This window comes from Chionomys nivalis, chromosome 20 (genome assembly GCF_950005125.1).
Source record: "Chionomys nivalis chromosome 20, mChiNiv1.1, whole genome shotgun sequence".
Taxonomy (NCBI): Eukaryota; Metazoa; Chordata; class Mammalia; order Rodentia; family Cricetidae; genus Chionomys; species Chionomys nivalis.
In genome coordinates, this window is record NC_080105.1 from 46,779,211 (window position 1) to 46,802,478 (window position 23,268).

At 37.8% G+C, this 23,268-nt stretch overlaps 1 protein-coding gene across 1 annotated transcript in view; it reads left to right on the forward strand.

Annotated features, from left to right (window-relative positions):
• The window catches only part of Hook3 (hook microtubule tethering protein 3), an 85,657-nt gene extending 62,403 nt beyond the window's left edge, over positions 1-23,254 (forward strand). The window contains exons 17-22 of the mRNA XM_057752394.1: positions 4,392-4,426; positions 6,973-7,055; positions 8,145-8,245; positions 11,751-11,855; positions 12,011-12,082; positions 15,363-23,254. Coding sequence (XP_057608377.1) covers positions 4,392-4,426; positions 6,973-7,055; positions 8,145-8,245; positions 11,751-11,855; positions 12,011-12,082; positions 15,363-15,503 — 537 coding nt within the window. The 3' untranslated portion in view covers positions 15,504-23,254. The remainder of the gene's footprint in view (positions 1-4,391; positions 4,427-6,972; positions 7,056-8,144; positions 8,246-11,750; positions 11,856-12,010; positions 12,083-15,362) is intronic.
• The last annotated feature ends 14 nt before the right edge of the window (positions 23,255-23,268 follow it).

The following is a 23,268-nucleotide window of genomic DNA, read 5'->3' on the forward strand; positions in this document are numbered from 1 at the left end:
AAGAAATACTGTGTTCCTTTTCACTGGCATTCCTTATTTAAAAGTCCTGTTTTAATTGCCTCTGCTAAGTTTACTTGTGTTTATCAGGCAAGATAAACATCGAAGTTCTACATCTTCAATGTGCTCAATTCATAGTGAAATGAAAGGTTTCCCCCTCAGGCCAAAAAAAAAAAATTGTAAAGATATGCCCAAGAAGAAATTTTTAATATAAACTGATATTTAATCACCTCTGAGTTTCTGAATCCACTCTTTATGGATTGATTAGCATTTTCTGCATATCTCTGTCTTAGCTCTCCTGTGCTACTGGCACGTTCTCACTGGAATATGGTACCTGTGCTGATAATGACTTACATCATCTCTGTCCACTAACTACCTTTCACAGTGCTAGTAGACATCTCTGACAACAGTAAACAAGTTGTAATTGGCAGATTCTTTATATTGAATAAAACATACACAATAAAAACTAAAGCACAAAAAAGAACAGTGTAAAAATAGGGAAATTAAATATTACTCAGTCAGTCTTGTTTCTCTGTTGTCAGTCAGTTCCCTATGATCTCAGACACTGGATTTCATACTTTCTGGGTTGCTTCATTGATGCAGCCAGCTGGAGAAATCTCCAGCTTTATTAACATAGGAACAACTGAATAGAAAAGGAAAGAGAGTTAAGTGAATTACTTTTAAAGTTTGGGAATATTAAATATAAAAGCCCTTGAGGCCTCAAACTTAGTTTTCTAAGTTTCTCTACACATATATCTTATTTAGGTTGCCAGTGTGCCCTGTTTTTTTGGGAGGTTTGGGTTTTTTGTTGTTGTTATGTTGTTGTTTTTTGTTTGTTTGCTTTGGTTTTTCCACACAAGGTTTCTCTGAGCTTTGGAGCCTGTAGACCAGGCTGGCCTCGAACTCACAGGGATCCACCTGCCTCTGCCTCCTGAGTGCTGGGATTAAAGGTGTGTGCCACCACCACTTGGCAATTTAGTTTATTTCTTAATAAGTTGGTAATTGTTTTAGTTGCCTGGATCAGTTCACAACTGCTGTCATTTTTAACAACCATACACCTTTATGAAAATGGGACTAGGTAAAAATGCCAAGTATTTCTTTTGTTCTTTATCCAAAGTAAGTTCCAGAACTATTTGACAGAGAAACCCTGTCTCGAAAAACAAACAAACAAACAAACAAACAAAGTGTGGGTGTGAGATTCAAACAGGTGTTCTACCACTGAGCCACACCCCTGACCCAGTGTCGCGATTTAAAAACAATCCATCAAACAAAACATGTTTAAATGATAAATCTCCGAGAACTGGAATTAGTGCACTGAAGTAATAAAGCCTACTTAACAGTGTTTTAGAGGTAGCCAGCCATAGGATGTAGTATTTCTTTCTTCATATGGTTTCTAGATTCCTTTAAACAAATAAAAGTTCTTTGGGTCTTGGAAACTTTAAGGTTACTTTTGTGGATTTGTTTTGGTAGAAAGGGGAAGAGAGGGTGGCACACCGCGTGTAAGCACGGTGAGTGGCCTGACTAAATGTCATAGTGTAGTAAGGACCATGTGTGTGGTTCTTCTGCTTAAATTAAAACATTAAGGAGTTGTTTTTTAAGTGGCTTGGGGCAGCCTAGTTATTTATCACTGTGGTAAATCTACTTAGATATATTATGGGCAATTGCTGTAGGGGATTATATTTCAGTGTAAGATGCCTTCCCTATCAGATATTTGCATAAAGTGGTCACCTTTTAACTACCTAAGTAGTAATGAGATGTCTCGCTCTAAGCTAAGAAAAATTCCCTTCCATGTTCTTCTCTGCCGACAAGACTCAGGTGGAAATTGTTCTGTTTTGAAGACTCCAGATTCCTTAGAGAAATGGTTTAATTCAGGGCATGTAGTTCTTTTGACCCCATCAGATTTTTGATGTTTTTCTCTTTATTTTTCTCCCCAATGATCCATAGTTTTGTATCTCAGGAGTGTGATGCATAGAGCAGTCTCTAGACCGGATTCATCCCCGCTGCCTTTTCTGTTATCAAAACAGTCTTTTCTTATAACCTTAAGTCAGCATGATGGTTTGCACATTTTTATTATTATTTTATGTCATTTGTTTTTAGCATGGAAGCAGAAATGCATTGTTATATCCAGTCATATGGATAATTTGAGCTAGCCACAGTATATAAAACTTCAGAGAACAAGACAGGCTGAGGAGACCAGAGAAGAAAGAAAAATGTACAATTCTGAAAAAAATGCATATCTTTTACTTCTGTTCATGAATTACTAAATCGTTCCTTCTCTTGGCTGCTGTGTTTGCTTCATACTAATATGTGCTCTCTGTCTCTTGGCATGGTTTCTGCTCAAGGCTATTGTAAGTATGGCTTCCTATTCATTTCCATATACTTAGCAGTTTTTAGATTGTATACTTTTACCTGATATTATAGGTAGTGATACTGAAATTTCAAAGTAGGATTCGTGAAAAATGAACATTCTAATACTTGTTTTCTAAGTGTATGCTCCTTACAATTAAAATTCTGAAAGTACATCCAAACCGTGGTGGAGAAGTCCTCTCCCTTTGCTCACTTCTGCCCTACCCCTTATAATTAGTTCATTGATAATAACTGACCTTAATACAAGCTTCCTTTTATAATCTAGTCTCCTCCAACCACACATTTTGATAGTTATAGTCTTCAATTTGGAGAGGCACTGCAACATAGAACACAAGGAAAGGGAGACTATTCAGAGGGTTTGGGTCTCTGCTGTATTGGACTTTAGTTTTCAGTGTGTTACTTAAGGTACTAAATTGCTGGCCCTCAGCTTCCTCAGTTGTACAACAGGGTTAATATTACTATTGTGAGGTATCTGGCTTATTAGCTTGTATTTAGTTGTTTTACTATATAATATGTAGAGAATTCAAAGTAATTTGTTAAGATCTAATCAAAACAAAATTAAGAACTTTCAATATTTCCATTTCATCCTCTCAGCACAAAGAGGACAAACAATAATTATTTTAAAACAAAGATTAGAAGATTATTATCTTTTAATAAGATATCTACTTTTATAAACCTTTTAATAAGATATCTTATTAGAGTTATCATGTATCTTATAAGAAGAACACATAATTGCTGCCTTTTCTGTTATCAAAGCAGTCTTTTATTATAACCTTAAGTCAGAGTGTGATGGTTTGCACATTTTTATTATTATTTTATGTCATTTGATTTTAGCAAGGAAGCAGAAATGCATTGTTATATCCAGTCATATGGATGATTTGAGCTAGCCATAGTATATAAAACTTCAGAGAACAAGACAAGCCGAGGAGACCAGAGAAGAAAGAAAAATGTACAATTCTGAAAAAAAAAGCATATCTTTTACTTCTGTCATAAAATATAAATAATATCTTTTTTAGATAGTAAAGACATAATATCTCTGATAAGATATCACAATAAAAGTAACTATATTATCTTTCTGTACGTTTGTGAAAAATAGTGGTAGAGGATGTTGGTCTAATTACCATCACCATAGAGAAAGATCCGAATTTGGAATTTCCCAAACCTGTTGTAGAATTGATTGAATAAACTCAAGCCTGATTATGCACACCTAAAATCCCAGGCCTCCTGCTTTTAGGAGGAAGGTCAAGAGTTCAAGGCCAAACTGGGTTCTGTACACGGTGAGTCCCAGGCCATTTCTAAATGGCAAGAAGTGGGTAGACGTGAGTTAATATATATAGTGATCATCACTAAACAGGGTAACTAAAAATTGAAGAGGTTTTCTCTCTCCTCATTGCTGTTATTAAACAATCAAGCAGTGTGTTTTATAAGCCTACATTAATTGGTTTTGAGTGTGATTTATCACATAATTCCAAACTCACTATTAATATTTACCCTTGTAAGTGTTACACTGTGAGACTTGGTGGTCCTTTTTATTACTTATTTTATATAAGTTTTAACTTCTTGCTTTTCAAGAAGTTAAAACTTTAAAAAAAAAAAGTTACCCAGTCAAAACTTCATCCTCAGTATCCTAACATCTTACCTTTATATTTCCCATGCCATGAACTACATTACTTGTCCGCAGTTAAAAGTGGCAGTGAACCTGAGACCGCCGTAATGGCCAAGAAAGCGGCGTAAAAAGTGTGTTACGTTAGGGGACTATTTGGATACTGAGTCCAGGAATATCTGGGTCTCTATATAAATTGGGAGTGTATATCTGTGTGTTTCTTACTGTGGCTGCTCTCACTTCTGGGCTGCTCTCTTCTTGAAGAGGACTGTAAATTGAGGTACATTGGGTTTTGAGCTCTTTGACCAAAGAGATTACTGATAGCTTACTCCAAGTTATTTACTGTATATACTTTCACTTTTACAAAATAATTTGTTAGTTAAAATGTTAAATAATGAGCTAATTTTTTATTTTCCACTTTCAGTCAGTTCTTCTAAAAAAGAAGCTTGAAGAACATCTGTAAGTAGAAAATTTGTTGAGGTTCTTCACATTACAGAACAAAATTCTTTGTGTTGTGGGTACAGACTGTGTAGACAGTGGCATAAGATCCTTGAAGATACAGGGAAGTACCACTTGTTAGTAGTGTCTACAGGACCATTTCCACCCAAATCCTGCACATCAATTCAGTGACTGTGAGCTGGGCATGGTGACTCATGCCTGCAATCCAGAAACCAAGGCAGGAGAATTACTCCTGGTTTCAGGCCAACTTGGGCAACAGTGTGAGACTCCTTCTTAGAAAGAAAGGAGCCTTTATCTGTGACAGGCCAGATAGTAATTATTTGAGGCTGTATGAGTCCTGGCCTCTGTTACAGCCACTCAGCTCCCAAGCAGCTGTAGACAATATTAAAACTAGTTAGAACTGTGCTGCAGGAGAACTTCACATGCGGGAACAGGCACCCCTCTAACTGCCCCGATAGACTGCAGCTTGCCAGGCATTGATTCTTCTATAAGTAAACTTTTTTAAAAATATAATTTTACTAGTTCTTTGAGAATTTTATACAATGTTTTTTGATCATCTCCACGCCCCCACACCTTCCCCTAACCCTTCTCCTACCTCACTCTACTTCATGTCTTTTTTGTTGGTTTTTGGTTTTTTGTTTGTTTGCTGGTTGGTTGGTTATCAGATGTCCTGGTCCTCTGGCTCTTACAATGTTTTTTGGTTTTTTTTTCATTTTACATTTCAAACAGTTTTCCTTCCCACCCCTCCTCCTGCCCCCCAAATTCCCCATGGGGAGTCAACAAAGTCTGATGCACTAAATTAGAGCCGGACCAAGCCCCTCCCTCCTGCATTAATGCTGAGCATGACATCGCTCCAACAAACTAGCTCATGCACCAGGGAGAGATCCTGGTCCCACTCCCAGGGGCCCCTCAAATAGGCCAAGGTTCACAACTGCCTCCCATATGGGGGCTCCACAGCTGTCGGTCTAGCATTCGCTAGTTTCCACGAGCGTGGTTCAGCTGTCCCTGTAGATGTCTCCTCTTCCCTCTCTTCACCTGGATTCCCGGAGCTTGGCCTGGTGCTGACTCTTACAGTCTTTCCACCTCCATTTCTCCATGTTCCCTGAGCCTTTGGTATATGTATTATAGCTATATCAAGTTAACATTTTAAAGTAGATGAATCACAGTCATCTTAAGTACAGCTTTTTAACTTAAAAGAGGAAATAAAAACTTCATATACTAACTTTGATTTCTCCTGAAGAAATCTTCATCTTTAGCTGAAGTTAGCTGTGTTAGGGATATTTAATAATTTTTCTCATACCCAGTAACAACCTTAATTTATCATTTTTCAGCAAAACTGCTTGCAGGCATTAAGTGTGGGGTGGCTATGCATTAGTAGCTGCAGGAAGATACTCATGTTTCTGAAAGTTTGATATGTGTTATCTAGTTTTTTAATATATTGGATGGGATAGACTCCTGGCCACTGAAATGTCTAGAAAATCTAATAATAGACAGTCTCATAGTGTTCTAGAACAGTGCTACTCTCCAGCCTTTGTAAGATTACTCAGAATGAAAACGTAGTACCATTCTTAGACTTTTGTATTTTCCATTCCTCTCTAACAAAAACAGAATAGAATACTTCAGATCATAATTCTACTCTTTAACCATTGTTATGTGTTGAGTTGTTTACATGCTAAAAATCTTCATCAGATAGGGTCTTTAGTGAAGATGACCCCTGTTCTTGTAAAAAAAAAAAAAAAAAAAAAAACACAAAATAAAGGGACTAAGAGAAGAGAGCAATTATTTTCTCACAGTTATAGAGTCAAAGAGTTTGAGGTTCAGTTGTCCACAGACTAGTCTCTTAGAGGATGAGCAGCAACGTATTCCACACATCTCCTAGCTGTGGTAGTCGTTGACAATCTTTGGTGTTCCTTTGGTAGCCTGTCTCCAGTTGACACTCTTTCTGTACAGTGCTTCCCTCATGCTCAAGGGATTTCTTCCAAGATGCTCAATGAATGCCTGAAATCACTCATAGTTCTGAACTCTACATTTTCTGGGGTTTTTTCTATAGATAAACTCCTCTCATAATAGTTTAATAATAAAATAGAGAAATTATAACACTATCTTAAAGCAGTTATTCTGGTAAGCAACTGGTTACTAAGTGACAAGTTTAGATAACTACACAGTCTAGATATGCAGAATGAGGGATCATTCACATGTCAGGCAGGACCCAACAGGACCACATGAAAGTTTATCACACAACTTGGTACATTGATTGAGTAAATCTCTGTAATCTTCATCTTTTGTTAGTTTCGATAAACTCCTGACTGCCTTTGTTTTGCATTAAACTTTAGTCTATTTACCTTTGTTTCATAGTGCTTGTGTGCAATGCAAGTGTATTCAAAAGTAATGAATTTTTAGTTCAGATGAAAAAAGAATATAGAAACAAGGGTTGAGCGTGTACTTAGAGGTGGAGAATTTGCATAACATGTATGAGGCACTAAATTGGATCTCTAGCACAGGAAAGAAAAACAGAAGTGATGATATGATCATATATTTTGTTGCAGAGAGAAGCTACATGAAGCCAACAATGAATTACAGAAAAAGAGAGCCATAATTGAAGATCTCGAGCCAAGATTTAACAACAGCTGTGAGTTTTTCCTAATAGCATCATTAGCCATGCAGCATTCTATAGATAATGAATTTATGTAACTTATTTCTTTTTTAAATACGCTTTTTAGTTATTCTAGCAATTAAGAATTTCCCCTATGGCTGGGGAAGATGATGTGTCTTTCTAGGTCTGGGTTACCTCACTCAGTATGATGTTTTCTAGCTCTATTCATTTTCCTGCAAAATTCAAGATGTCATTTTTTTCTGCTGTGTAGTTCTCCATTGTGTAAATGTACCACATTTTCCATATCCATTCTTCGGTTGAGGGGCATTTAGGTTATTTCCAGGTTTGGGCTATGACAAACAAAGCTGCTATGAACATAGTTGAGCACACGTCCTTGTGGCACTATTGAGCATCCTTTGGATATATACCCAAAAGTGGTATTACTGTGTCTTTTTTTTTTTTAAGATTTATTTATTTATTAAGCATTCAATGTACTGCTGGCAAGGAAGGCACCAGGTCTCATTACAGATGACTGTGAGCCACCATGTGGTTGCTGGGAATTGAACTCAGGACCTCTGGAAGGGCAGTCAGTGCTCTTACCCTCTGATCCATCTCTCCAGCCTTTACTGTGTCTTGAAGAAGGTTGTTTCCTAATTTTCTGAGAAACTGCCACACTGACATCCAAAGGGGTTGTACCAGCTTGCACTCACCAGCAATGCAGAAGTGTTCCCCACAACCTCTCCAGCATAAGTTGTCATCACTGTTTTTGATCTTGGCCATTCTTACAGGTGTAAAATGGAATCTCAGAGTTGTTTTGATTTGCATTTCTCAGATGGCTAAGGATGTTGAGCATTTCCTTAAGTGTCTTTCATCCATTTTAGATTCCTGTGTTGAGAGTTCTCTGTTTAGGTCTCTACTGTTTTTTTTTTTGTTTGTTTGTTTTTTTGGATTATTTGTTCTTTTAATGACCAATTTCTTGAGTTCTTTATATATTTTGGAGATCAGACCTCTGTCTGATGTGGAGTTGGTGAAGATCTTTTCCCATTCTGTAGGTGCCATTTTGTTAATAAATAATTAAATAAAATGTTATTAAAATCTAATTTTTTTATGGACATCTTTTTTCAGCCTTAAGAATTGAAGAATTGCAAGAAGCTTTACGGAAGAAAGAAGAAGAAATGAAGCAAATGGAAGAGCGCTATAAAAAGTACTTGGAGAAAGCCAAAAGTGTGAGTATGAACTTGTAACTATCTCACTGTCCATTCCAGAGAGGGTTTTCTCTCGCCTGGAAGTGTAGTGTCCAATTAAAATTGTGTTCTTATACAAAGAATAATAAGAAATCTAAGCAGAAAACGATCCCAAGTAGGTAGTGATCAAAATAGATCACTCCACAAATTGAATAGCAAGAGGACAATGCACCTATGTAAGAAATAGCGGACAGCCACAACTGTAGCCGGTACTTAGAGTTAACAACACATGAAAGAAGAAGAACAAAGCTGAATGATATGTCTCTATGAGCAGACAGGAACCAATACGGACAAGGTACAAGAGTTGGTTCTTTTTGTCGTTTGGGTTCCAGGGGTGGCACTCATCAGGCCTGGCAACAAGCATTTAGCATCTCCCTCAGCCAAGAGCAAAGGCTGATGAATGACATAAATGTGTGAAAATGCCATGATAAAAAAGACTCCATTAAGTTATAGGTTGACTTTAAGAGTTAAGGTTAGAGAGATGACTCAGCAATTGAGAGCATTTGCTACTCGTGCAGCTCCAGGTTCAGTCCCCAACACCCACAAAGCACATTACAACTGTCAGTTACTCCAGTTCCAGGGGCTCTGATAGCTCCAGTGGACACCAAGTATGCAGGCGATACACATGCACACATGCTGGAGAGACCCTCAAACTCATATAAATGAATAAATCTTTAGCTTTACTAAAAATTTAAAGGGCTAGAGAGATAGCTGAGTGGTTCAGAGAACTTGGTATTGCAGGGAGCCCAGGTTTAGTTTCCAGCACCCCCATGGTGACTCACAGTTGTCTGTAACTCCAGATTCCAGACACCTTCTCTTCATCTCCATAGTCACATGGTACATACAGTCACATGATAGACAGCCATGTATGTCTGCTGAGAATCAAACACCTCAAAATAAATTTGTTTTTGATTTTAAAGACAGGGTTTCTCTGTGTTACAGCTCTGGCTGTCCTGGAACTCACTGTGGAGATCAGGTTAGCCTCAGCCTCACAGAGATCCACCTACATCAGCTTCCCAAGTGCTGGGATAAAAGGCATACACTACCACACCTGGCTAAAATAAATCATTTTTACAAAAAAAAAAAAAAAATACTTGAATAAAAAGTATTAACAATGTATAGTGCTACAAGCCAAGATTTGGTGCTTCCTGATGGAATATCACTGTCATCAGTGATTAACCTGAATCAAAGTGTCTTTTGGATCTTTCTTCACACCATGAAGCTGTTTGAACAAGTTAACTAGCACCTTTAGGTGGGACTGGAGAGATGGCTCAGCAGCAGCTGTCTATATCTGCAGTCCCATTAGATCTGATTTCCTTTTCTGATATGTCTACCTACATGTAAACAAAACACCTATATACAGAAAATAATTCTTTTTAAAAGTAAATAAGTAACACCTTTAGAAAACTGTCAGATAATCCAAAATTGGGGTTAAAAGTCAGTATTATGAGAGCTAAGCAGATGGCTCAGTGGATCAGGTGCTCAGTGCACAAGCATGGAATGGAGATGTCATTTCAGATCCCAGCAGTCACATAAAGCTGGGCATGGGTGCACACATGGATAACCTCGACTCTGAGAGGAGAGACACAGGACCATCTCAGACTTACTAGCCAGTCAGTCTAGCCAACATGGTAAACTCCAGATTCAGTAAGAAGCACTCTCTCAAAAACTAAGGTGGAGCATGATCAAAGGCCCCCAACAGTGACCCCTGACTGCCACATGTCATCCTGTGCTGAAGTCCTGGAATCCTGTCTAAGATTGACAAGAGAATCACAGACACACACAGCAAAGTTGAGATCAGGTGGGAATTTCTAACTGCTGCAACCCAGAACCTCATCGTTTTTATTACGGCCCAGGAGAAGAGTTAGCTAGTGTTGGAAGGAGATCTCTATAGTTGTGCAGTCTCAGGCTGTACGTATCTGGAAGGAGGAAGCCATGGTTGCTAGTCTTTGCACACACTGATCAATCATTTATACACACTCATGCTTGGATATCCCCTGGGAAAACTCTTCTATTCCTCTTTCACGTAGTGCATATGGGCACTCGCTTTGGGCCAATTGGTCTCTGAGTTCTTAGGTCAGTATTATACTAAAAAAAAAAGTGGGGGAGTAGAATAAAGAAGTATGTAGGAAGCTGTACTGCATTAAAAGAAATCCTGCAGGCCGGGCGGTGGTGGCGCACGCCTTTAATCCCAGCACTTGGGAGGCAGAGGCAGGTGGATCTCTGTGAGTTCGAGACCAGCCTGGTCTACAAGAGCTAGTTCCAGGACAGGCTCCAAAGCCACAGAGAAACCCTGTCTCGAAAAACCAAAAAAAAAAAAAAAAAAAAAAAAAGGAATCCTGCTTGCCAGATGGAATGCATAAGTCTTTGAGTCCTGAATTGAGGACAGAGAATCACTTTTAAGAGACGCTTTGGCCAAGTAATGTCAGCTACTTCTTAAGACCAAAGCAGGTGGGTTGAAAGTTCAAAACCATCCTGAACAATTTACTGAGACCCTTGTCTCAGAATAAAAGGTATAATAAGATCTAGGGATACATGACTCATAGATAGAGTGCTTTCCTAGCATGCACAAGGCTAAGAAATTCTGGCCACTTTAAAGAATTATTATTTTCTTATAGGTGGTGGTAGCATTGTGATTATTAAATTAAAAAAAAAAAAGCCTAGGGATAGGCACACTGAAGTACTTAAGGGTTGTATTCACTGGGACTGTGAATTATTTCTAGCACCTAAGAGTGTTAGGGGAGATCAGATATGACAGAGTAGCAGCTGTTGAATCCAGGTTAAAAATAATAAATGGGTTTGAACTATTTGGAGGTCTATGTGTTTGAACATTTTGGTAGTAAAACTATTGGTGGAGAACAGAACTACCTCTTCCCCAGAAATCCTGTAGTAAATCAGATAGAATTACATTCAGTGTTCATGCCTCCACCATATTACTGACAGAAGAGACGGGCCTGCTTAGGATTCACCCTTGTGTGTCTTTCTGTTTACATGTCCAGGACTAGCCAAAATAAAACAGAAAAGAGCTGTTGATAGCATCTCTCCAGCAGTGCTCAGTAATTCAGAATTGATTCTTCTATCTGTATCATTGAAAAGTTAGGCAATTTTATTTCATACACTTACCTTTTGTAAGTGTCCTTAATAGCCTTTGAGTGTTATTTTCCTTTTCTGGTTTGTTTGATTGGGGTAGGGTAAGAATCAAACACAGAACTTCATGCATGCTAAGATAGTGATAGCTATAGCTCTAGATTAGATTAGATTGCCTGACCCCTACCCACAGTACTGGGGATGGAGCCTAGGGACCCATGCGTGTTAGGTATGTACTGTATCACCTGTATCACTGGGTTGTATCCTTAGCCTGATTTTCATTTTTAGGACTGCTTTCTTAGATGGTACATTCTGTAAGTTTGAGGAGTTGAAATTTGAGTTTTGGGGGATTTGTTGTTTAGGTTATATATGTGTACTTAAGTTTCTTTTATATTTGCAGGTTATTCGTACATTAGACCCTAAACAGAATCAAGGAGCAGCACCAGAAATACAAGCTCTTAAAAACCAACTGCAGGAACGAGATCGACTGTTCCACTCATTAGAGGTCAGTTAGTACACTGTGCAATAAAATACTGAGGTTTTTAGCTTTTTCAGAGACCCTTGCTATATTATATATTATAACCTTGGGTTAGGCGGTTAATTGTAAGTATCTTCCTTATGCTGAATTCATTTGTATCTTTACATGTGGTTGTGCTTCAGAAAGAATATGAGAAGACGAAGAGTCAAAGAGACATGGAGGAGAAATACATTGTTAGTGCCTGGTACAATATGGTAAGAGAAGAGTATTCCAGAATATTCAGAATGTAATGCAAAGTTGTATGTCATTATATTGCCTTTACTGTAGAAGTAATTCTACCAAAAGAATCTGATAGTAATTTCTCTCCTAACAGTACTAACAAAGCCTCTATGTTGACCTTTAAACTGAAAAGCACCACACCCAAGGCTAAGGCGTTGTGAAACAATCATCCCCAGAGGATAGAAAAGACCAGATTAGTCTTACTCTTTGGAGCCATTTGTTGTGGGGAAAGCAGACATGGTAATGCCTGAACAGATGCAGTTACTCTGACTTCGTGGGTTGTTTCAGTACATTTGCAAGATGAGATTTTCTTTACAGGTAGCGTAACTGTCTCATGGGATATGGAAATATTCAGTTTCAGACTTTGACCACTGAAGGTTTTGAAATGGAATGTTCTAGTACATGTGCAAAGAAACTAAATATGTGTAAGGGAAGGAGATAACTGCTCATTGGCTCATGCCCCGTTGTGAACTTTACAGGATGAGGCACCTTCTAGGACCTTTGTCTTCCTTTTCTTTGTGTTCTTTCCAGTGAAACCATTTCTGTTGCTCTGAAGTGTTAGGATTTTCTACATTATTCACTGTGCGTGTGTGTGCATGAGGGGAGCTGGTGCTGTGGACACCTATGGCAGCTGGGGGTTCCAAGGGCTGGACAAAGTCGCTAGGCTTGCCTTGCTCACGAGCCGTCTCACCAGCCAAATGCTAGTGTTTTGAAACAGGAAGTTGGGCTGTCCTTTCATTTTTTTCCCTTTTGTCCTATCGCTCTCCTGTCGGCATAAATATTGTTTTTGTTTTAGTATTACTACTGTTGGTACCCGCTCTTAAAGGTTAGCTCTCCAACCTTAAAATGTGATTTGAGCTTTACTAAAAATTTGCTTCATGACATGTGTCTACAGTACACCGGTGTGTTTAAGATCTTATTGTAATTTTTCTTTTAAGAGGGAAATAATTTTGAATGAGAATATTATTTTGGGGGTTTTGTTGTTGTTGTTGTTGTTGTTTTTGTTTTGTTTGTTTGGTTTTGGTTTTTCAAGACAGGATTTCTCTGTAACTTTGAGCCTGTCCTGAAACTAGCTCTTGTAGACCAGGCTGGCCTCAAACTCACAGAGATCCACCTGCCTCTGTCTCCTGAGTGCTGGGATTAGAGGCATGCACTACCACTGCTCAGCTCAAGAATGTTATTAACAAATAAAATTTTCTTGAAAATTAAATTTAAAAATAAAAAAAAAATTTTATTAAGGAATTTTCTGTGGATATTAACCCTAACCCTACTGTTCTATCTTCCTGGAAGCTGTGTTCCCAGTCTCACAGACCTGTACCTCAGTCCCTGTTAGCAATTTCACATATTGCTTCTTATGGAACCGGATTTATTTATTTTGTGACATGGAACTAAAGGATAGTGCTAATTTTTAACTTTTCAGAATGAAGGTGTAATTTCAAATAGACACATGCAGGTTACTCACAAAAAATAATCAATAGGAGAATCATGCTTATACTCAGCATGATGTTTTGCATCTCAGACAACTTAAATAGGAGTCAAAACGGTGACTGCTGGGACAAGGTATAAGTTTCTCAACAAATAGCTTTGTGTTGGCCTCTGACATCTTCAATGGGTGTAAAAAGTGTAGCACAGTGGTAGCGCTCTAGAATACAGAACACAGTCAACTGCCTGAAAAATTAGAATTTTAAATAAATGTAGTAAAACATTTCAGTAGACATTTGCTAGTTTTATTCAAACCTTCAAATATATTTTTTAAGTTAAAGCTGAGCTAAAAAGTATATTCTGGGGGTTGGCAGAATGACTTAGCAGGTAATTATGCTTGCTGCTCAAACCTGGCACCCTGAATTCAATAACTAGAATCTATGTAAAATGGGAGAGCACCAACTCCATGAAGTTGTCCTCTGACCTCCACATAAACTGTGATACAGGCATCTTATCTGTATACATCATGTATGTACACACATAATACCTGTACTCACACGCTACCACCCCACCCCCTAGGGACATACCCTAAGGCATAGTGACTTAAGACAGCAATCCCAGTTCAAGGTCTGCTGGCTTGACCTAGTCCTAGGCTAGCATGGCTGCATCGTAAGACTCTGCCTTAAAATAGGACCATAAGACTCTGCCTTAAAATACGACAGAGGCAGAGGCAGGCAGATCTCTTTGAGTTCAAGTATGGTCTACAAAGAGAGTTCAAGGACAGCCAGGACTGTTACACAGAGAAACCTTGTCTAAAACACACAGAAAAGAAATGTGTTCTAAGATTTCCCATTGAGTAAAATGGGTTGTGTTCTTAGGTGCATATGAATGGATGAAGTTATATTCAGAATGTAAAGCTATGGCCAGTGTTTTCCTAGAAGCTTATTAGTAATAGGAAGCTTGACTTTCCAGTCTTCTGTCTTCTGTGCTGTATTTCTCTTTGTCATCTTCCACTTCTCTGCATCAGTTTACCTGTTCCGTGTTACCGGTGTGATTAACCAGCAGCCTCAATTCCTCCTGCCTGCTCAGGTTTGTCTTATTAAAAGAACACTAAGACTGACCCATGCCCAGTCTCTTGGTTAGTCGCCTGATTTTAGCAAGGTGGTTTGCTGTTACTGTCACTCTCTGTTTCTCCACATTCTGGAAGTATCCCTGCTTCCTTCCTCCTGTCTAGGGGTAGCCTGGTGACTTTTGCCCCTCTTCAAAGGTAGTAAGTGGTTTTTCTGCTTTCAAGGGGAGATCCCCCTTCTTGGTTGTATCTTCTGTTATGAGTTGTCAGAAACTTTTCTTAGTTTCTTTGAGAATACAAGTCATCCCTGAAGTGAAGAAAAACAGCATTGTGGTATGTATAGTACCTAGTATGACTTTCCATCATAAAAACCAAGTGCATCTGTGTTTCTCTTCCTGATTAGTTCTATGATTTCCACAATCTGTGTGAATCTGCTGCTACCAATCATTTGCACTTTTCTTGGAAAATCAGTTTGATTTAAAAGGACAATATAGGTGGCATCTTCTAAAAATCGTCTTCCACTATCTCGTTGTGATTGTTGTAAATTCATAAAATTAAACCTTAATTTTTCCAAAGGAAGATTTGTACTTAATTATTGGAATGAAATGATTTCATAAAATTTTAAGTCATGAATGAGTAGAATAAATATTCCTAATTAATTGTACTTTGTTATTCAATATAGTAAATTCTGCATGATGACATTTATTTTTTAAGGATATCCCATGTTTTCACTGACTGCTTGTGTTTCTGTTTTAATGTTACAGGGAATGACTCTACATAAAAAGGCGGCTGAAGATAGACTAGCTAGCACAGGTTCAGGGCAGTCATTTCTAGCAAGGCAAAGGCAAGCAACCAACACAAGAAGATCCTATCCAGGCCATGTCCAGCCAGCCACAGCAAGGTAGAGAGGTCTCGCCATTAGGGATTTTTAAAAGGCATACTTCTGTTACATATAACAACATTTCAGGAAATCCAGCCGGCTTTGTTTGTTCTCTCCTGTGTTGATATTTAGTGTTTCTCACGTGAGGATCTCTCTTGCATCTTTTAGTTTCTTTGTCCTTTATGGTCTTTTCAGTTTCTTTTAATGTGCCAAAAATTTGTAAATGTACAATTAAAAACGTTGTATAATAGTGTAATACTTTTCTTTGTATGAAAATGTCTTCTTCCCCATTTGTGTGGGCTTTGTAAAGAATCAGATTTTCTGCCAATAATTGATACACAATTTATATTCTTTATCGTGCCTACTGTGTTACCATACTTTATAAGAATGTCTTTGTTTAAAGGGAATTAATCTTTTTATGGTGTATTAATCTGTGTTTTCAGTTGTTTTTCAAATGCACTTGAGATAACTTCAATACTTACTGTACTGTCCAGAGTGGTGTCGAGAGCACTTGTGCAAAGGCAGATGCATCGGCAGAGGCCATAGTCAGATCGTACGGCACCTGGCAGGGTTGCTGGGAGGGAAGAAAGAAGTTTTCATGTTGTTTTACTAGAAATTAAACTTACTCTAAGATTTGGAGTTCATTTTCAGACCATAACTATGTGAAATGTCACTATTTCCTGCTGTCATGTTTGCTGGCAGAAGTGGAATTGGTGAAGATGTTTGGGTAGACATTACAGAGGATAAAAAAAATTGGCAGGCTTTTTTTTTCTTCCTTTGAGATATCTTAGTAGTTAAGAATCAGATTCTAGCCACACACTTTTAATTGCTTTTCACATGTAAAAGATTTATTTTTCATATAGGTAGCCTTCTCTTTGGGGCAGTTCTTTGACTTATGCCTTATATGTTTTATATATTCTGTAAGCCTTCCCTTTTCTCAATTAATCTTGATAGCTAACATCTTAATACCATTAATTAAGATCAGTACATGCCTCTTGTGTGTAATATTATGATAGATCTCTTTATAGTGCTTCCTAACTCTACCTATGAGTCCAAGAGTTGGTAACTGGAGAGATTTTGGGGTATTTGGTTGTTGAAATTGCTTACATTGTATGCCACATTTATTTACATAGATAAATGCCTGCTAAGCAGTTGCTGGGAAGCACTTTGTCTATATAAGGTATCATATAATTTTAAACTATCATTCATTTGAAAATGATATACCTTTTGTCTTTCTCCATATTGATTTATGTATTTGATCCCAGGTAATATTTAAGGTTTCTTCCAGCTTTTTTCTTGTTCCAAACCACATTTTTCAAAAGAAAAAGGAAATCTGGAATTTGGTCAGAGGGTTATTTTGTTTGTTTTTAGGTAAGTCATCTAGTGGAAGATGTTATTTTATGTACTTGCTATTCAAAGTGCTGATGTTACTTAGTTCTGTATAACAGACAAATAACTTTAATTCCAGTTTAATGTGATTAAGACTTTTCAGAAACTATATGCAAGTGCTTCATTTTAACTCCCTCCTCTTTTATAAGAAAATTGACCTAGAAATTTGTCCTGCATGTTTTGTTTTGTTTTTGTCAGACAGAGTCTTTGTGTAACCCAGGCTGTCATGAACACATGATCCTCTGGATTATAGATGTGAACCTTCATACTCAGCTCTTAGAATGTTTTTTTCCTGAGAACCGTTCTTGAGGAAAGGTATTAGAACATAGAGAAATGACACTAAACATTGTGCAGCATTTCTTTAAAAGGTATTCACTGCGAATGTCTGAGCACAGTATGAGGCATCCGCCTAGGCAGACCATAAAGCAGCGAGACTTGGAAATAGTGGAGAGAGCTGTGTGAGGACAGGGCACTGTGGGAGCAGGGCAAACAGACTTTATCTTTTAGGTCTGGTTTTGTTTATTTCAAGACAATCTAGCTGTATTATCCAGACTTGCCTCAAATCCTTTGACTGAAAGCCATCCTCCTGCCTGTGCCTTCCAAGAGGCTGAAATTAAGGTATGTGCTGTCATCCCTACATGATATGTCAGGTTTGAAAATAAAAGATTAAAATTGGGGCCAGCAAAATGGCTCAGCTGGAAGAATACTTGCCGCCAAGCCTGACGACCTCAGCTCGTGAGATTCCTGGGGTCCAGGTGCTGAGGGAACAAGCTACTCCCAAGGATTGTTTTCTGACCTCCAGACTCACACAGGTTTAGGTACACACACATAAATATGTGTTAAAAGATTAAAACTAGACTAAAATACTCTTACTTCATCTTTAGTTCACAAAATATCTAAAACTCAAGCACTTTTAAAGAAACAAATTGGTCTATTATCCCTACCCTTAATAAACACTGCTCTTTGAGAAGTTACGCTTGTAGAACAAAGAGGATGTGAAAGCAGGAGACTCTGGAAGCCACTTTTCAGCTAGGTTTACCTGCGAGGTAAAAACATCTCAACGTTTTGATGTTCTGTTTACCTGCCCTCTCTATGTGCACACCCACCTACCCAGATATTTTCTCTAGATGTTTTGGAAATGCCTCAAGCTTTCAGAAGGAAATTTAGCTTCGGATTTTTATCAGCATTTGCTGTGTGCTAATTTCAGTGTTTATAACCTTCGCTTTGTTTGTTGTCTGTATCTTTAATGTTTGGTGGATTTCATTCAGTAAATGGAAGAAATATCGTGTGATATTTCAGAATAAAATAAAGTATACTGTCATAAGAAACAGCATCCGAACATATACTTTAGGCACCATAAAGCCAAGAATAAACCTAAATAAAGCAGTGGCATCTTTTCCATTGCGTGGTTTAGGTCAGGACTTAGGGGATTACAGTTTCTCCGTCAGTGATCAGGAATGTTGCAGGTACTCTGATGATGATGTGTGGTCTCCCTAGAAGTTAAGAGATCAGTGATGCTGGGCTGTGTCTCCACAGGCTTCTTTTACAGTACTTCCCTGAAGCCTCCTGGCTTGTTCCCTGAAGCCTCCTAGCTTGTCCTGGCAATACAAGTGAGTAAGGACAGTGGGCAGTGTCCTTGTGTCAGGTTGAGAAGCTGTTGCTAGCATCAGAGTTCTTGTAACAAGCTTATTTTCTGTGCCATCTATCCAGGGTTTAAAAGAAAAAAAGCCAAAGAAAACTACTTAAAAAATGACCATTTATGTCCCACATTATACATTTAAGATTAGAACAGGAAAACAGTCCAGTAAATGTAATTTGGTTTCTTGCATCCGAAATGAAAATAACTAATATAGTTGCACATATTTTAATTTAATTTTAAAAATTGGGGCTAGAGAGTTGTCTCAGCATTTAAGGGCATTTATGGTTCTTCCCAAGAACACAGGTTCGTTCCCATAACTGAAATGGAAGGTCATAATAACCAACCTTCTGTAACTGCAGTTCCAAGGAATCTTATACACTCTTCTGACCTCCACAGTCACCAGGCACATGCATGTGTACATGCATGCATGTAGGCAAGCACTCATACACAAAATAAATCTATAAAAAGAAAATTTAAAGTGGGTCATAGTTTTCTTTTGTCTGATTACCTAAAAACAAAAATAAGTCCCTAAATAATTGATTCATATTCAAACTTAATTTGGATTGAACTATTTCTGTCATCTTGGTAAAATTAGCTTAATGTGATGATTAAATTATATGGATGATATTGTCCAATTATTTTGAAGTTGTTTGGTTAATGTAATTTGATCCCAGCTGCAAAATCAAGGTAAATGGTTCTTTTATTTTGTTTTTCGGGACAGGGTTTCTCTATGTAGCCTGGGCTGTCCTAGAACTCACTCTGTAGACCAGGCTGGCCTCGAACTCAAGAGATCCACATAACCTCTGCCTCCTGAGTGCTAAGATTAAAGGCATGTGCCACCACTGCCTGGCAAGTCAAGCTAAAAGTTATCCGTCAGAACTACCAGTCTAATTTCATTAATTGTTACAGATCCAGATAGGGATTAATTCTAAAATAAGTTAGGTCTTGGTGGAAAGAAAGATGCAGTCAATGAGCAGTCTTATTCATCTTTTCAATTGCAGTTCTCTTAGTCCTGTTAGTAAAAGGGAAAGGCTTTCGAGGGCTAGGATATGCTTAGTTGGTGTAGTATTCGCTTAGGATACGTGAAGTACTGGGTTCGGTCCCTAGCATTTTAGGAGATGGTTGTACACCTGTAGAAAGTTTGAGTCCAGTTTGGATCACATGAGATTCTACCTTCAAAAAGAAGAAAATTATATAGTTCTTTTGTAAAATCTTGCTCCCATATAAGCATTGATCTATTGTACTAACAATAACCATATTTTAAGCTTTGAAATAATTCATTATGAGTTATCAAATTTAATTTTCATTTGTTCAGATCTCTTAGTACACAAATGTTGTAATTGTGTCCAGTTGGGAAATGTTGTGCCTGAACATCCACAGTCCATATCTTAAAGAGATCTAGCTAATTTCCATTCGCTCGGTTAATAACATAATTCGGCCCCACAGTGAGAGGGACATATGTAGTATCTTTTCTGCTAAGGTGGAATCACATGAGTACCACATGTCTTTGGTTTTCTGCTCATTAAACCGTGGAAGAACAATTGGACCTTTGTTGTTTTAGATTAATATTTTTAATTGGAGGAGGGTGACTTGGGAAGGATGTGTGCAAGAGCCCGTGGAGGCCAGAAGAAAGCATCAGATCCCCCGGGGATGGAGTTAGAGCTGCCTTGTGTGGAACTTGGGTTCTCTGCAAGAGTAGCCAGCTTTCCTCTCAGCCCCAAGTATCTGGACTCATATTGTGAAGAGGTTTTTTTTTTTTTTTTTTTTTTTTTTTTACCTTTAGATAGCAATCAACCTGATTCAGCTTTGTATTTAACAGTGAAACATATGTGATATCCCAGAACATGGGAACCTGAGGCTGGAAAAAAATATAAGTTGGAAGCTCTCCTGGGCTATACAATGCGACCTTGTTTCAAAAACCAAAACAAGCGTATGGCAAACAAAGTAGAATGGGAAGCCAGGCCTGTTATCTAGCATACTCGAGACTACATTCAGTCCCTAGTACGGGTGAATGAATGGATGAATACATAAATGCATAAAGTGGGATATCTGAATCTATAAAAATTATTTTATCATGTTCTGTTTTCCTTTTTATAAATTAAGGGGTTTTTTTATCCAATAAAATTTAACTTTGTTAACTACAGTGCTGCCAGAATTAAAAGCGATCCAACCCTTTTTTTTTTTTTTTGGTTTTTGAGACAGTGTCTTTCTCCATAGCACTGTGTGTCCTGGAACCTTGGAACTCACTATTGTAGACCAGGCTATCCTTGAACTCACAGACATCTGCCTGCCTCTGCTTCCTGAGTGCTGGGATTAAAAGTATGCACCATTGTGCCTGGCGCCTTTTTTTTTAAATTTATTTATTTATTTTTTTTGGTCAACCCAATTTTATTATGTTTATTGAGAAAGAGGTTTCAGAACTTACTCTTTTAATCTGATTTGAATATCCTATGATTCTTTTCCCATTTTCTCTTTTGGTAGGAGGAAGGCTACTCTCAACACATCTCACACAATGTTTTACTTTGTAATATTTAAGTGATTGATGTATGCTTTTCATTGAATATTTGTCCAACTTTGACACAATAATGTTCTAAATTTTTTAATACTGTACAGCTCTCAGAAACCTAGAAAACATGAAATAATTTGCTCATAACTAACTCACTTGCTGATAACACAGCTAGCTTCTTACCCTTCCTGTCACTTAGAATTATCAGTCCTATGTTTAGTGTCCTGTTTATAAAATGAAAGAACCCAAACGTAATGACATTTTTCCTTTTAAGTCATCAGTTATGCCGTGGAAAGTGTATACTGGTTATTTTAAAACATCTTTTCAAGCCAGGTGTGGTGGTGCACACCTTTAATCCCCGCACTTGGGAGGCAGAGGTTTGAGAAATGAGAGCCCTGAACCTAATTATGGCTTGTATGTGAAGTTTGAAAACTGGGGGGGTGGTCCGTAAATGCATATGACTTATTTGTGTATATAAATTTAAATATGTATATGTGTATATTTCTCGCTCTGTGTGTGTATATTATATATATACACATATTTAAACCTAGACATAGCAAGATTTGCTTTACATGTCTCTTCAGTATTTTTCTGTTATAATTTTAGTAATGTACTGCAAGGTTAAGTCTGAATGTAGTATGTAAGTGAAAATAGAAATTGAAAAGGTAAATGGTAATTAAGACAAGTAAACCCATCGTAAAGAATAGAGTGAATATTGGTGTACGAAGGAGCCTAATTAACAAATATTTAGGCCAAGAGACATACTCAGAGAATATCTTATTAAATGTTATAGTCAACAAATACTCCGTCATTATTACACATTTATCTGATAAAAGAGTAGGCCAAAACTAATTTTTTTTTTTTTTTTTTTTTTTTTTTTGGTTTTTCGAGACAGGGTTTCTCTGTGGCTTTGGAGCCTGTCCTGGAACTAGCTCTGTAGACCAGGCTGGTCTCGAACTCACAGAGATCCTCTTGCCTCTGCCTCCCAAGTGCTGGGATTAAAGGCGTGCGCCACCATCGCCCGGCCCAAAACTAATTTCTAATTATCTTTTGATGAGTATTAACTAAGCATATAATCTGTTTGTTATTTGGAGGGAAAGCATTTCTTTTTATAATTATTAAGAAGTTATTACTAAGTCTGACACGTGAATTTAGGATGTTAAACTTTGATTTGATGAGATGAGAAAAAAATTATGATGGCTAAAAATGATCACCAGCTTCCCAACAAGTATCTGTATCGTACATTATATAGTTTACAAACCATTGTCTTAATGTCCCTCTCAATTATAATTGTACCGCCACAAAATGTCTGTATGAAGACAAAAGTAAACTTTTAAAACCATTCAAAGTACACCTTTATGTATCTGAGGCTTTACCACAGGCTCACAGGCAGATGTTTAGGTCTGAAGATGAAATTGTACGTGTCCATTGTCTCAAATATCTCACCTATAGGGCTATTAAAACCTGAATTGTATCTACTTGGAACTTAATTAAATATTGTGAGAACAAGCTAGTGAGTAAAAGACAACCCTAATACATGCTGAGGACATGAGCACATGGACGTGATGTCTGCTCAGACTCACATAAGACAACCCTAATACATGCTGAGGACATGAGTACACGGATGTGATGTCTGCTCAGACTGAACTGACAGTGGTGAGCTCAGCAGCTGTGTTGTCAAAGCAGTGGAGAGAACCTACTTTTGTTCTTGTACTTGGGAACCTGTAGACAATGATCACTGTGTCGTCTGTCTATAGTCTGTTCTACTAGAGACAGGCATCTTAATGTTGTCTACCCTCCTTATCAGTCTAGGTTGTTTATATCCACTACAGAATTTCCAGCAGTTTACTGATACTAAATAATTCTTTCTTTCCTCTTCTGCTGCACTTGAGCGTTTCCTGTTGACATATCAGTGTCATGAATCAAAATCTGGAAATAGCTTATTCCTAGGTCGGGCAACAACACTGAAGCTGGCTTTTGGTTTTTGTGCTGGGAATTGAGCTTAGTGCCTCATGCACTCCAGGGCAAGTGTTCTACAATTGAACTCCATGCCCAGCAAATCAAGACCTCTTGAATACAAACATGTTTGAAACTACATTCTCGTTAATAAAATTAAACACTTTCCTGTTTAATGAGATTGTCTTACCCTTTGAGGGGTTGTCTCTTAAAATAAAGACTTGTAGATTGCTCCTAGTTTTTCCAACCATTGCAAATACCCAAAAAGAAGAGAAGGGAATGCTCGCTCCCCCCCCCCCC